The sequence below is a fragment of the Ascaphus truei genome, chromosome 19, assembly GCF_040206685.1.
Source record: "Ascaphus truei isolate aAscTru1 chromosome 19, aAscTru1.hap1, whole genome shotgun sequence".
Taxonomy (NCBI): Eukaryota; Metazoa; Chordata; class Amphibia; order Anura; family Ascaphidae; genus Ascaphus; species Ascaphus truei.
The window spans coordinates 20,155,436-20,169,851 of record NC_134501.1 but is presented as its reverse complement, the minus strand read 5'-3'; the positions used below and the strand labels follow the sequence as shown (position 1 = coordinate 20,169,851).

At 52.9% G+C, this 14,416-nt stretch overlaps 1 protein-coding gene across 6 annotated transcripts in view; it reads left to right on the top strand.

Moving 5' to 3' along the window:
• Positions 1 to 14,416, top strand: part of PIEZO1 (piezo type mechanosensitive ion channel component 1 (Er blood group)) — a 113,706-nt gene that overhangs the window by 68,749 nt on the left and 30,541 nt on the right. For all 6 annotated transcript variants that reach the window (XR_012789137.1, XR_012789138.1, XR_012789140.1 and 3 more), the window contains exons 12-25: positions 844 to 1,104; positions 3,406 to 3,511; positions 4,649 to 4,827; positions 5,172 to 5,320; positions 5,897 to 6,073; positions 6,466 to 6,566; positions 6,978 to 7,138; positions 8,020 to 8,196; positions 9,232 to 9,357; positions 10,010 to 10,210; positions 10,671 to 10,875; positions 11,197 to 11,301; positions 11,908 to 12,061; positions 12,760 to 13,003. Coding sequence is in view for 2 of the 6 variants with exons in the window: in XM_075576784.1 (XP_075432899.1) it covers positions 844 to 1,104; positions 3,406 to 3,511; positions 4,649 to 4,827; positions 5,172 to 5,320; positions 5,897 to 6,073; positions 6,466 to 6,566; positions 6,978 to 7,138; positions 8,020 to 8,196; positions 9,232 to 9,357; positions 10,010 to 10,210; positions 10,671 to 10,875; positions 11,197 to 11,301; positions 11,908 to 12,061; positions 12,760 to 13,003 (2,346 nt within the window). In the remaining 4 variants the exon portion in view is untranslated. The remainder of the gene's footprint in view (positions 1 to 843; positions 1,105 to 3,405; positions 3,512 to 4,648; positions 4,828 to 5,171; positions 5,321 to 5,896; positions 6,074 to 6,465; positions 6,567 to 6,977; positions 7,139 to 8,019; positions 8,197 to 9,231; positions 9,358 to 10,009; positions 10,211 to 10,670; positions 10,876 to 11,196; positions 11,302 to 11,907; positions 12,062 to 12,759; positions 13,004 to 14,416) is intronic.

Genomic DNA, 14,416 nt, shown 5'->3' with positions numbered 1-14,416 from the left:
GAATACCTATGAAAGAAAAAAGAAAAGAAAACAGGCGCACACCTAGTGCATTAAAGTTTAACAATAATTTTATGGAACATTTAAAACCAGACAAATGCCCACTCACAAGTAAAGCGTTATTTGAAAGCAGTTATGAGATTGGCCCTCATAAGCCAGTGGTGCCGTTCGAGCCTGTAATGGTGTCCTCTCGTGCGCGGTCTCCTTCTACCGGAAGTGACGCTCACCCGGTCTGGTGTCCCGCACAAAACGGAAGTCCCTCCAGGAAACCGAGGCCTCTCCTGACTGCCTCTAGCTGCTGCACCACCAATCAAGCCAAACGATGTGTCCACTGATCTGCTTTGCTGAGCCTCCCACAAGCTGCGTTCCTCTCAGTCTGCTCTCAGTGGGACAAATGTCTGCTCTGCTCTAGCCACGCCCTACGCGTTTCGTCATCGATGATGACTTCTTCAGGGGATCATTACAGGCTCGAACGGCACCACTGGCTTATGAGGGCCAATCTCATAACTGCTTTCAAATAACGCTTTACTTGTGAGTGGGCATTTGTCTGGTTTTAAATGTTCCATAAAATTATTGTTAAACTTTAATGCACTAGGTGTGCGCCTGTTTTCTTTTCTTTTTTTCTTTCATATATATATATATATATATATATATATATATATATATATATATATATATATATATATATATACGCGCACACACACTGCAGCTAGCTCCTTTTCAATAATCTATAAATGGACGACGATACTCCGAATCAATATACATTACAACAATTATTATGCTGTGAGGATACTCTGCACTATTATCCAGTGCGGCTTGCTCATTGGTTGGCGTCTCTTCCCCCAGGTGTGGAGTATCACGTACCACAGCTGGCTCACCTTTGTGCTGCTGCTCTGGGCCTGCCTGATCTGGATGGTGCGGAACAAGCGTCACTGTGCAATGCTCTGCTCTCCCTTCATCCTGCTGTACGCGCTGACGCTCTGCAGCCTGCAGTATGTCTGGGGCATGGACCTACAGCCGGAGCTGCCCACTCGTCTCGGCTTCATGAGACTATCACAGCTGGGTCTGGTGCGGGCCCCGTACCCCTGCCTCAACCTGGGGGCCATGGTAACCTGCTTACTGAACCCCTTCACTTCCCCACACAAGCAATAGACACCCTTCTGGCGGCCCAAGAGCCTTCTTACACCCAGCGGCCAAGTCCGATGGTACTACAGAGTAACACTGCCTTGTATGTACACCCCCTGAGTAACTACTGTCCTCATTACCAACTTACAATGTTCTGTGTTTGCTGCACACAGAACGTAAGCACCAATTATATTTAATATTGATTGTTTCAAGAACCAAGTGTAAAATACCACAATGCTCACAATAATGAAACCTTTTTATAAAGACGCAGGAGAGCTTTTCCCAATGATAGATTTAGAAATACTTTTATAAAAGGGATGGTATTCTGTTTGTTTTTAAAGAGGTCTCCCGCTCACACCCTCTCTGTCTCCCGCTCACACCCTCTCTGTCTCCCGCTCACACCCTCTGTCTCCCGCTCACACCCTCTGTCTCCCGCTCACACCCTCTCTCTGTCTCCCGCTCACACCCTCTCTCTGTCTCCCGCTCACACCCTCTCTCTGTCTCCCGCTCACACCCTCTCTCTGTCTCCCGCTCACACCCTCTCTCTGTCTCCCGCTCACACCCTCTCTCTGTCTCCCGCTCACACCCTCTCTCTGTCTCCCGCTCACACCCTCTCTCTGTCTCCCGCTCACACCCTCTCTCTGTCTCCCGCTCACACCCTCTCTCTGTCTCCCGCTCACACCCTCTCTCTGTCTCCCGCTCACACCCTCTCTCTGTCTTCCGCTCACACCCTCTCTCTGTCTCTCACTCTCCTGCTAATGCCCTCTCTGTCTGTTGCTTTCACCCACTTTCTGTCTCTTGCTTTTCAAATAACTATGGGGGAGGGAAAAGATGGGGATAGTACTCTCGCTTCAGCTTAATTAGAGAACATATATGGGGACACAGGTGCAAATAGGGAAAAAGGGCGGATAGATTACAACAAAAGAAAGAAATTCCTCTTGAAAGCACTCGGTGTGTCTAGTGTAAATGAGTGTATATTAAAGTAGTTTATTAAATCAACATCTAAAAGAAAGTCTCATAATTGGTGGGATAGAATCTATGGCCAATTGGTGAACAAAACACACAAATACAAACAAATAAATAAGAACAACACAGGATAACCTTATATACAGAGGTCAACAAATCGCCAAAAAATCTACTTGCCACCTAGTACCACACGTGTGCTGCTTGGGCCAATAGGAGCTCGCCACAATGTTAAATCCACTCGCCCGGGGCGTGCAAATGTATAGGTTTGTCGAACACTGCTTATATATCTATCTTGTCCACATAGTAGTGGCACAAATAAAGCGAAACATAAGTAAAGTAGCAATACATTTGAAGTCACACAGAAGTGACTATAGACTAGGATATAAGGTGTGTATATATAGAACCTGTGTTTGTGGATAGCTTGGGAGTAAGATAAATACTAAGATAGTAAATCACAGGCTCCTATACTATTTTATTATTTATTTTACTTCCAAGCTCAATTTTTTCTTTTGTTGTAATCTTTCCAATTTGCTATCTTTCCTTGTCTCGCTCTCCCGGTAACGATCTTTCAGGTTCTCTCACTCCCGATAACGCACTCTCTCTGTCTCCTTTTCTCTCTGTGTGCTGCTCTCCCCTCTACCGATAACTATCTTTCTCTCTCCCGATAACGCCCTTCCTCTCTCCCGATAACGCCCTTCCTCTCTCCCGATAATGCCCTTCCTCTCTCCCGATAACGCCCTTCCTCTCTCCCGATAACGGCCTTTTCTCTCTCCCGATAACGCCCTTCCTCTCTCCCGATAACGCCCTTCCTCTCTCCCGATAATGCCCTTCCTCTCTCCCGATAACGCCCTTCCTCTCTCCCGATAACGGCCTTTTCTCTCTCCCGATAACGCCCTTCCTCTCTCCCGATAACTATCTTTCTCTCTCCCGATAACGCCCTTCCTCTCTCCCGATAACGCCCTTCCTCTCTCCCGATAATGCCCTTCCTCTCTCCCGATAATGCCCTTCCTCTCTCCCGATAACACCCTTCCTCTCTCCCGATAACGGCCTTTCTCTCTCACGATAACGCCCTTCCTCTCTCCGGATAACGGCCTTTTCTCTCTCCCGATAACGCCCTTCCTCTCTCCCGATAACGGCCTTTCTCTCTCCCGATAACGGCCTTTCTCTCTCACGATAACGCCCTTCCTCTCTCCGGATAACGGCCTTTTCTCTCTCCCGATAACGCCCTTCCTCTCTCCCGATAACGGCCTTTCTCTCTCCCGATAACGGCCTTTCTCTCTCCCGATAACGCCCTTTCTCTCCCGCTCTCCATTTCAGCTTCTCTTCACTTTGACTTTTTGGCTCCTGCTGCGTCAGTTTGTGACGGAAAATCTCCTGAAACGCAAGCGGGTGGCGCTGGTGGAGGTGACGGTGCCCGGCACAGGTGAGTGAGGTGTCGGGGCGTGCCAGCGAATTTCTCCTTGGCAAAATATTCTGTAATTGGGCTGCATCTCTCCACTCCTCGACCCCGGCCTGTTACTGACCATTGCCAGTCCTCTGACCGCCGCTGCCTGCTGCTGCTGACCATTGCCGGTCCTCTGACCACCGCTGCCTGCCTGCTGACCATTGCCAGCCCTCTAACCGCCGCTGCCTGCTGGTGACCATTGCCAGCCCTCTGACCACCGCTGCCTGCTGACCATTGCCGGTCCTCTGACCACCACTTCCTGCCTGCTGCCTACCTCTGATATTAGCCTGTCTGTTAACTCCTACTAGCCCGGCAACTGGACTCATCCCGGCGTTCATTCCCTGTGCCTGTGACAGGAGAATTGGAGAGGCCGGGTTTGGGGGGTGTGCAGAAGTCTCAGTTTTAGCCAACTGCAGACAACTGGACGTAGTACATTGTGGGTAACAGGGGACAAGTCGAGGAAGAATTGGTGGACATATGCAGCACCCATTTTTAGACTGAAAAAGCGTGCGAATAATAACCTGTCCAGGACAATTTTTACAGGCCATAGGTCCCCTGTCTTTGTGTTACCATGTCACCCAATTGTGGGAGGGACAGACCTAATGGATTGCAGTTGGTCCATTTTGTCTAAGTCACGATGTCTCCTAAGGTCCCTGTCATTGTTGTCTCACCCATCAGTTAGCCCAACTTCATGGGTCCTTTCTGTTTATGCGACCTATTGGGGAGTGGGGTATAGAAGAGGAGTTTCCTCAAGCCCTCCTGTAAAAAAAACCCAGAAGATGAACAATGACCGGTGGTCTAACTCAAAAAGGACCTGCCTGGTTGATCCAATAATAAAGCATGGTAGGTGGAAAAGCAGTAAGCCCTGACCTTGATGAAGGTTATGTGGATCAACCGCAACGTCGGATTGTGGCAACTAAACTTCTTTGCATAGGCCAGTTTGTGGTCTCTTATTACTTGTCCACCTATCGGGGAGAGGGACAGACACCATTGGTCTCTCGGTTACACTGTCTCACCCTGTGGTCAGAGGGATGGGCTCCTTCTATTGTGTCATTGTGTTACCCTGGAGTGTCCACGTGCCATTATATTAATGCTCCCAATGCCTCCCTCCCCCAGCTCAGGCCACAGAGAGGAACCTGCTGAAATGTTTAGGAGCGCAGGTCATGAGCTTTTATGGCAAGTACTGGATCTACGTGTGTGCCGGGATGTTCATCGTGGTCAGCTTTGCGGGGCGTCTGGTGGTGTATAAGATCGTCTATATGTTCCTCTTCCTCCTGTGCCTTACCCTCTTCCAGGTGAGTGCAGAGAGAGAGAGTCCACTGTACGTATGTGTCTTTATTTATATAGGGCCATGTATGTACACAGCGCGTCACAGCAGTAACACACGGGACATAATCATATAACATAATGGGAATAAGTGCTTCAGACATAAAAGTAACATTCGGAAAAGGAGTCCCTGCTCCGAAGAGCTTACAATCTAAGGGGTAAGTAGGAAGGTAGCACAGAGACAGGAGGAGGGTGTTCTGGTAAGTGTGTCTGCAAGGGGTCGATTTATGAGATGTATAATATCATGTCAGGCCTGTGTCACAGTGTGAGGGATACATTGTGTCATGACGTGGCGGTTCTCTTGCCCTGGCAGGTGTATTACACGCTGTGGCGGAAACTTCTGACCGTCTTCTGGTGGCTCGTGGTGGCGTACACAATGTTGGTCCTAATTGCCATCTACACCTTCCAGTTTGAAGAATTTCCCATGTACTGGAAGAACCTGACGCATTTCACAGATGAGCAGTATGTGTCCCCCAGTGGGAGGGGAGAGGCCTTCTCTACTTCTCACCTCCTCTTGTCTCCCCTCTCAAATTCCCTCTCCTTTTATTTTTTTTCTTCTCTATTCTTATCCTCTCTTCCCTTTTTTTCCTCTCCCCTCCCCTCCCCTTAACCCATTTTCTCTCTCCCCTCATCCCATGTTCTCTCTTCTCCTCTCTTCTCTGCTCTCCTCTCCTTCTCTTCCCTCATCCCCTGTTCTCTCCTCTCTTCTCCTCCTCTCCTCCTCTCCTTCTCTCTCTCCCTTCACCCCCGGTTCTCTCCTTCTTTTCCCTCACCCCCTGTTCTCTCCTCTCTTCTCCTCCTCTCCTCCTCTCTCTCCCTTCACCCCCGGTTCTCTCCTTCTCTTCCCTCACCCCCTGTTCTCTCCTCTCTTCTCTCCTTCTCTCCCTTCACCCCCGGTTCTCTCCTCTCCTTCTCTTCCCTCACCCCCTGTTCTCTCCTCTCTTCTCCTCTTCTCGTCTCCTTCTCTCCCTTCATCCCCCGTTCTCTCCGCTCCTTCTCTTCCCTCACCCCCCCCCCCCCCTGCTCTCCTCTCTGCAGGTTGGGTGACTTGGGCCTGGAGCAGTTCAGCGTGTCCGAGCTGTTCACCAGTATCCTGATCCCAGGGTTCTTCCTCCTGGCCTGCATCCTCCAGCTGCATTACTTCCACAGACACTTCATGCACATCACAGACCTGGCGCGCGCGTCCTCCCAGGAGAGCACCTCTTACCAGGACAGGTAGGCACCTGAGCATCCATGAGGTGAGGTGGGGAGGGGGGAGGGGATAGGGGAGCTGAGGGGGGGGGGAGGTGCAGGAGGAAGCAGCTCATGGGGTAAGATCCCCATTTAAAGGCGGGATAACTACACTGGCAATAATCCCGGCAAACTGGGGCCCCGGAGGTAAAGAATAACGGGGTTCAGCGCCTGAGTATCCCCGGCCCTAGTTGTGTCCTCCGATGACTCGTGCGACGGAGAGGCGTTGCCGTGACATCACCAGGCTGGTTCGCCCTCATTGGTTCAAACGGCTCGGCGACGCGACACAAAAAAATCAAATGGACAGGTGCACCTAATGTGTGTGTGTGTGTGTGTGTGTGTCACCCTGCACTCAGTGATGTGATTGTGTCTCACAGTGACCAGCCGAAGGAGGGAGAAGAGGCAGCCGGAGCCTGCAGTGAGGAGGAGGAGGAGAGGGCAGCGGACGGGCAGGGTGAAGGCTCCGTACACGAAGAAGGTGAGAGTGTGATCTCAGACACCACATGACGGGGTAGTGGGGTGTATCTTTGGGTCACCTTTTTTATTTCTGCGTGTCACCCTGCAATGGAAAAGCCACAGGTCACTAATATCTGTGTCACCCTGCAGTGGCAGTGACGGGTCACCTTGCAGTGGCAGTGACACGTCACCCTGCAGTGGCAGTGACAGGTCACCCTGCAGTGGCAGTGACAGCTCAGGTTTTCAGGCTATCCCTGCTTCAGCACAAGTGGCTCAACCAGTCGAAGGCTGAGCCACTGATTGAGCCACCTGTGCTGAAGCAGGGATGTCCTGAAAACCTGACCCGTTGGTAGCGCTTGGGGACTGCAGTGGGCACCCCTGCACTATCCCCTCCCCCGTGCCGCCTGACGGCCCTGTCCTTGTGTTGTCACAGCTCCGCTCAGTAAGTGGGACCTGGTCACGCAGCGGCTCACCGTTCTGTTCTACAAGTTCTCCGAGCTGCTGCACCGCGTGCAGGTCCTCCTCTGGAGGCTGCTGGAGGTGCACGTGCTGAAGCTGGTGGCTGTGTACAGCGTCTGGGTGGCCCTGCAGGAGGTGAGGCTGGTTACTGATAGCAATCCATTCCGCACGTAACAGATTAAACGGGCGAGGTGAAGTGCCAGCTGGTAAGCGGAAACTGGGCAGCGGGACAGACTGGGATTATAGCAGCTACTGGAGGGGGGGGGGAGTATATGTGCTCCTGTGTGAGAGGGTGAGGAGGGGGGAAGCACAGGGAGGGGTATGTGTTCCTGTGTGAGAGGGGACAGCACAGGAAGGGGTATGTGTTCCTGTGTGAGAGGGGGAAGCACAGGAGGGGTATGTGTTCCTGTGTGAGAGGGGGAAGCACAGGAGGGGTATGTGTTCCTGTGTGAGAGGGGGAAGCACAGGAGGGGTATGTGTTCCTGTGTGAGAGGGGGAAGCACAGGAGGGGTATGTGTTCCTGTGTGAGAGGGAGGGGGAAGAGGTGGGGGCAGCACAGGAGGGGTATGTGTTCCTGTGTGATAGGGAGGGGGAGGAGGTGGGGGCAGCACAGGGAGGGGTATGTGTTCCTGTGTGATAGGGAGGGGAAGGAGGCGGGGGCAGCACAGGGAGGGGTATGTGTTCATGTGTGATAGGGGGAAGCACACAGGGGGGGTGCTTTGTGTTCCTGTGTGATAGGGAGGGGGAGGAGGTGGGGCAGCACAGGGAGGGGTATGTGTTCCTGTGTGATAGGAAGGGGGATGAGGTGGGGGTAGCATAGGGAGGGGGTATGTGTTCCTGTGTGAGAGGGGGCGGCACACTGGGGGGCGGGGGTATGTGTTCCTGTGTGATAGGGAGGGGGAGGATGCGGGGGCAGCACAGGGAGGGGATATGTGTTCCTGTGTGAGAGGGGGCGGCACACTGGGGGGCGGGGGGGTATGTGTTCCTGTCTGACGCCGCCCGTTGCCCTTCCTCAGATCTCCGTGATGAATTTCCTGTTCGTGGTTCTCTGGGCTTTCGCTCTTCCCTTCTCCCGGTTCCAGCACATGGCTTCCTGCCTCTGCACCATGTGGAGTTCCACCATCATCGTCTGCAAGATGCTCTACCAGCTGACCATCGTCAACCCGCAGGAGTACTCCAGCAACTGTACGCTGGTGAGAACCGGCCACACGGCACGAAGGGTCCCACAGCAGGGGGTGTGACGCTGACGTGGGGGTATTACTGAGAAATGCGGGGACATGTCACACTGAGTGGGGGCCGCAGAACCAGAACTGGACCAGTTCCTTTTATTTACACGTCTCAGCAATGTGCAGAGTAATATTTGTTTTGCGCGCAGAGCCGGGTGTGTGTGTGTGTGGCATGCAGAGCACGGTATGTGTGTAGCGGTGTGTGTGGCACAGTGTGCCTGTAATGTGCAGGGGACGGCATGTGTGTGTATGTGCGTGTGTGGGGGGCACGGTGTGCCTGTAGTGAGCTAAGCACAGTGTGTGTGTGTGGCACGGTGTGTGTGTGTGTGTGTGTGGCATGTTGTGCCTGTAGTGATCTGAGCACAGTGTGTGTGTGTGTGTGTGGCACGGTGTGTGTGTGGCATGTTGTGCCTGTAGTGATCTGAGCACGGTGTGTGTGTGGCGTGGTGTGTGTGTGGCACGGTGTGCCTGTAGTGAGCTGAGCACAGTGTGTGTGTGTGTGTGGCACGGTGTGTGTGTGGCATGTTGTGCCTGTAGTGATCTGAGCACGGTGTGTGTGTGGCGTGGTGTGTGTGTGGCACGGTGTGTGTGTGCGGCACGGTGTGCCTGTAGTGAGCTGAGCACAGTGTGTGTGTGTGTGTGGCATGTTGTGCCTGTAGTGATCTGAGCACGGTGTGTGTGTGGCGTGGTGTGTGTGTGGCACGGTGTGCCTGTAGTGAGCTGAGCACGGTGTGTGGCGTGGTGTGTGTGTGGCACGGTGTGCCTGTAGTGAGCTGAGCACGGTGTGTGGCGTGGTGTGTGTGTGGCACGGTGTGTGTGTGTGTGTGCTTGTGTGGCACGGTGTGCCTGTAGAGCACGGTAGCTTCCCCCTATAATAGGCATATTTGTGGAGCAGAGCTTGCAGCCGTGACCGTCCCATTTCTGTACGTCTCTGCCAGGACCCTGTAGGCACATGCGGGGCCCCATCCCCAACCTTCCTAATGATACCCTCTTCCTTCTCAGCCCTTCCCCAACAGCACCAACCTCCTGGAGGAGGAGATCCTGAACTCCACCCTGTACCGTGCACCCGTAGATCCCGCCAACTGGTTTGGAATCCGCAAAGGTTACCCCAACCTGGGGTACATCCAGGTACGCAGTGCCCCCTCTTATGTATCTGGTGTCCCTGATGAAGATCACCGTGCAACAGAAACGTTTCGGTGAATAAGTCCCCTCCTCTTACAAAGCGATCAGCCTGCACTCGTCTGCCCCCAGTAGACTTTGGGTCCCATGAGTATGATGTTGGTTCATCAGCAGAAACCACATTAGCTAACCTGTTCCTACTCCTATTGTGATTATTGGTGACCCTGGTCATGGTATCGCCAGGTTACAGGGCACCCTGCTCATCTATTATATTATTATTATTATTATTATTATTGTTGTTGTTATTTTTGGAAGATCTGTATGAAGATGGTGCCAGGGTTGGCCCAGTTCTCTCAGGAGCCGAGCTAATTCCACCTCTGACCTGGCAGATCCGATGCAAAGAGAGGGGAAAACTGGAGCCGTTCTTGGTGCAAATGCTGACCCATCTCATGATCATATTGAGCTGGTTCTCCTCTCCTTGCTGCCCCTATAAATACCCCCACAATGCTCACTAGTGCAAGAGGAGCAATACTGGAGTAAAGCCCCCTGATGCACTGGCACAACATGATGCCGTACGCGCACACATGTTAGCGGCAATGATACAATTTGTCACAAATCCAACTGTTTATTCACCCCTCCCCCCCATCATGTCTTCCCGCAGAATCACCTGCAGATTCTCTCGCTGCTCGTGTTTGAGGCCGTGGTGTATCGGCACCAGGCGTTTTACCGCAAGCGTTACCAGCTGGAGGTGCCGCACACGCAGGCAGTGTTCCCGGACGTTCTCCGGGCGCACCTGGACCAGGGGCTGCTCAGCTGCACCAAATACTTTATCAACTATTTCTTCTACAAATTCGGCCTGGAGGTGAGTCCCGAGGAGACCCCCGGGGGGGAGACCCAACCCCAGGACAGGGGTGTCTGGGCCATGAGGCTCTACTCCAAGGGAAGGTCAGACGGGATGGATGATAGGGTGACATAGTAAAAAGGGGACCTGTTATGGGAGGGACAGCCGGGAGATGATCTGTACCTGCTGCCCGTGTCACGGCCTCACCTTGATATGGGAGTGACCGATTGGATGGGGATATGTACCTGCTGCCCGTGTCACGGCCTCACCTTGATATGGGAGTGACCGATTGGATGGGGATATGTACCTGCTGCCCGTGTCACGGCCTCACCTTGATATGGGAGTGACCGATTGGATGGGGATATGTACCTGCTGCCCGTGTCGCCGGGAGGTGGTGTGACAGCCCTGGTAGCTCCTTGTGTCACCATGCTGACACCCGTGCACTGGTCACATCTCTCCCTCTGTCCATCTGTGACCTTAGATCTGCCTCCTGATGACACTGAATGTAATCGGCCAGCGGATGAACTTCATGGTAATCTTCCACGGCTGCTGGCTGCTGGCGATCCTGGCACGGCGGCGGAGAGTCGGCATCGCCAAACTGTGGCCCAAGTACTGCGCGTTCCTGGTCTTCTTCCTGCTGTGGCAGTACGTGCTGTGCCTGGGCATCCCCCCCGTGCTGTGCATAGGTAGGACATACCCCCGGGGTCGCACAGGCTGGAAACAAAGTAACATCCGTAGCACAAATGGCCAATGCGGCGACGTCTCCGTCGCGACCTGGCACGATGTGACGTCACGATCCGGGTCGCGACCAGGTGCGCGGTGACGTCTCCAACAAAGTGGCAGACTGTGTCAAATGATGGGCACAGGAGGGACCTATGACATGGTCGGTGACAGATACCATTATTTACCTGTAGTCCCTTCTGCATCCTGTTCCCACTGTGTTGTGCACACCCCCTGTGGGGCACTGTGATGAAGGTGGTGAGTGTTTGCCCCTCTCTCCCTGCCAGACTATCCCTGGAGGTGGAAGCAGTTCCTTCCCATTAACTCCGCCCTGATAAAGTGGATGTATCTTCCCGACTTCTACTCGCCTCCTAAAGCTGTGAACCTCATCAGTAAGTGTGCGCTGGTCACATGATCCTCGCGTTCAGCCTGCTGAGTTAGAGGGGTCTCCCATTCTGGCCTCCCAGCATCCTCTGCTTCTGGGTCCTGTTCCATTTTTCCTTGCTTGAATTTTCTCATTCTTTTTGTATATCTCCCTGTTACTATTTCTCTCTCGCGCACGCTAACGCTCACACTCCTCTTTCTCATGCGCGCGCGCTCTCTCTCTCTCTCTCTCTCATGCTCTCATTCCCTCTCTCTCATGCTCTAATGCCCTCGTTCACGTGTGATCTTTCTTGCTCTCTCTCTGCCTCTCACATGCTCATGCACTCTCATGCTCTCTTGCGTGCTCTCTCTTTCGCGCTCTCTTTTTCTGCCTCACGCTCACACTCTGTCTTTCTCTCATGCGCTCACGCTCTCGTTCATGCTGCCTCTCTTTCTCGCGCTCACTCTCGCGCTCACTCTCGCTCTCGTGCTCACTCTCCCTCTCTTTCTCGCGCTCACTCTCCCTCTCTTTCTCGCGCTCACTCTCGCGCTCACTCTCCCTCTCTCTCTCACGCTCACTCTCTTTCTCTCTCTCACGCTCACTCTCGCGCTCACTCTCCCTCTCTCTGTCGCAGGTGACTTTCTGCTGCTGCTCTGTGCCTCTCAGCAGTGGAAGGTGTTTGCCAGTGAGAATAAAGAAGCTTGGTACACGACAGCGGGGGAGAATGTGGAAGAGATAGAACCCCCCAAGGACAGACCCAACCCTGTACCCAACTTTATCAACTGCCGGTGAGTCCCCCAAAACCTCAGAGCCCCCCTCTCCCCTCCCCATCTGTCCAGATCCCTCCAGCATTGAGAGAAACGCGTCGGATCACTGCCGGGCACAATGCCCATTCTCTGCTCCTGGCAGATCCGGTCTCTCCCGGGATGGATCTCTCCCGGGATCCGCACAGTTACCTGTTCTGCTGATCTCATATCTTTTATTCCTTGGCCGAGATCAGATATCCAACCGCATTACACATTACTTGGAAGGAAGCATTTCTGGTATAATTGTTTCCTTGCCCTTGGGAGACGCGGTGTTAATGTGAGAATTGGTAGTCTTTACTGCAAATTAATTGTAAAATTATTTCGTAATAAAACTGGTATTGACTTTTTTTTTTTAATGGCACCGCGGATGGATGTTTGCTATGGATGTTCCATCGCCTTCTGTACCTTGCAGTGAGGATCTCCCCCCCAAACTCGCCCCCCCCCGTCCTCTGTCCCTTGCAGTGAGGGTCTCCCCCGCCCTCCCCCGTCTTCTATGCCTTGTAGTGAGGTTGCCCCCCCCCCCCCCGCCCTCTATCCCTTGTGAGGGTCCCCCCCTGTCCCTTGCATTGAGGGTCCACCTCTGTCCCCTGTAGTGCGGGTCCCTTGCAGTGGGGGTCTCTCCAACCCCCCCCCCCCCCCCCGTCCCTTGCAGTGAGGGTCCTGTCTCTGTGCCCCTGCAGGTCATACCTGGACATGGTAAAGGTGGTGGTTTTCCGGTACCTCTTTTGGTTTGTCCTGGCTGTCGTCTTTGTCACCGGTGCCACGCGGATCAGTGTTTTCGGCCTCGGGTACCTGATGTCCTGTTTCTACCTCCTCCTCTTTGGCACGGCGCTCCTGCAGAAGCCGCTGAAAGCGCGTCTCGCGCTGTGGGACTGTCTGATCCTCTACAACATCACCGTGATACTGTCCAAGAACATGCTGTCGGTAAGATGTACATATGAGGGGGCCGTGTGTCCGTGTATGCTACGCGTGTCCGTGATGTACGTGTATGCTACGCGTGTCCGTGATGTACGTGTATGCTACGAGTGTCCGTGATGTCAGTGTATGCTACGCGTGTCCGTGATGTCCGTGTATGCTACGCGTGTCCGTGATGTCCGTGTATGCTACGCGTGTCCGTGATGTCCGTGTATGCTACGCGTGTCCGTGTATACTAGGTGTGTCCGTGATGTCCGTGTATGCTACGCGTGTCCGTGATGTCCGTGTATGCTACGCGTGTCCGTGATGTCCGTGTATGCTACGCGTGTCCGTGTATACTAGGTGTGTCCGTGATGTCCGTGTATGCTACGCGTGTCCGTGATGTCCATGTATGCTAAGCGTGTCCGTGTATACTAGGTGTGTCCGTGATGTCCGTGTATGCTACGCGTGTCCGTGATGTCAGTGTATGCTACGCGTGTCCGTGATGTCAGTGTATGCTACGCGTGTCTGTGTATACTAGGTGAGTCCGTGATGTCCGTGTATGCTACGCGTGTCCATGATGTCTGTGTATGCTACGTGTGTCCGTGATGTCCGTGTATGCTACGCGTGTCCGTGATGTCCATGTATGCTACGCGTGTCCGTGTATTACGACGTGTGTCCGTGATGTCCATGTATGCTACGCGTGTCCGTGATGTCCGTGTATGCTATGCGTGTCCGTGATGTCCGTGTATGCTACGCGTGTCCGTGATGTCCGTGTATTACGACATGTGTCCGTGATGTCAGTGTATGCTACGCGTGTCCGTGATGTCAGTGTATGCTACGCGTGTCCGTGATGTCCGTGTATGCTACGCGTGTCCGTGATGTCAGTGTATGCTACGCGTGTCCGTGATGTCCATGTATGCTACGCGTGTCCATGATGTCCGTGTATGCTACGCGTGTCCATGATGTCCGTGTATGCTTCGCGTGTCCATGACGTTCGTGTACGCTCCGCGTGTCCGTGACGTCGGTGTATGCTACACATCCGCCCGTGTAAAGATGCCGTGGAACATACTTCTGCTCTGGGTTGTATTAAATGTTAGAAACGTGTTAGTATGTTTTTGAACTTTCTGGCTCCTTAATTATTGTTTAAAATCGATGTTTTATCATTTGTAGCACAACGGATATTTTCTGATTTGTTCTCGTACACTTTATTTCATTTTATTGTTTCTTTCTGGGTTGATCCGTTGAGTTTATGGAACATAAGCCATGAAATGCTGTATATTCCCCATGTGGGCTGCATTAAGATGTCTGTCGGGGGCAGTGCTTAGTGCAATGAATTGCATGTTAATATTTAATATCCGGGGATGTGACTGTTTAAGAACCTGTGTTAGAGCTTCTATTATGGACTTGGGGATATTCATGACAAAGAACAAACCGTGTCAA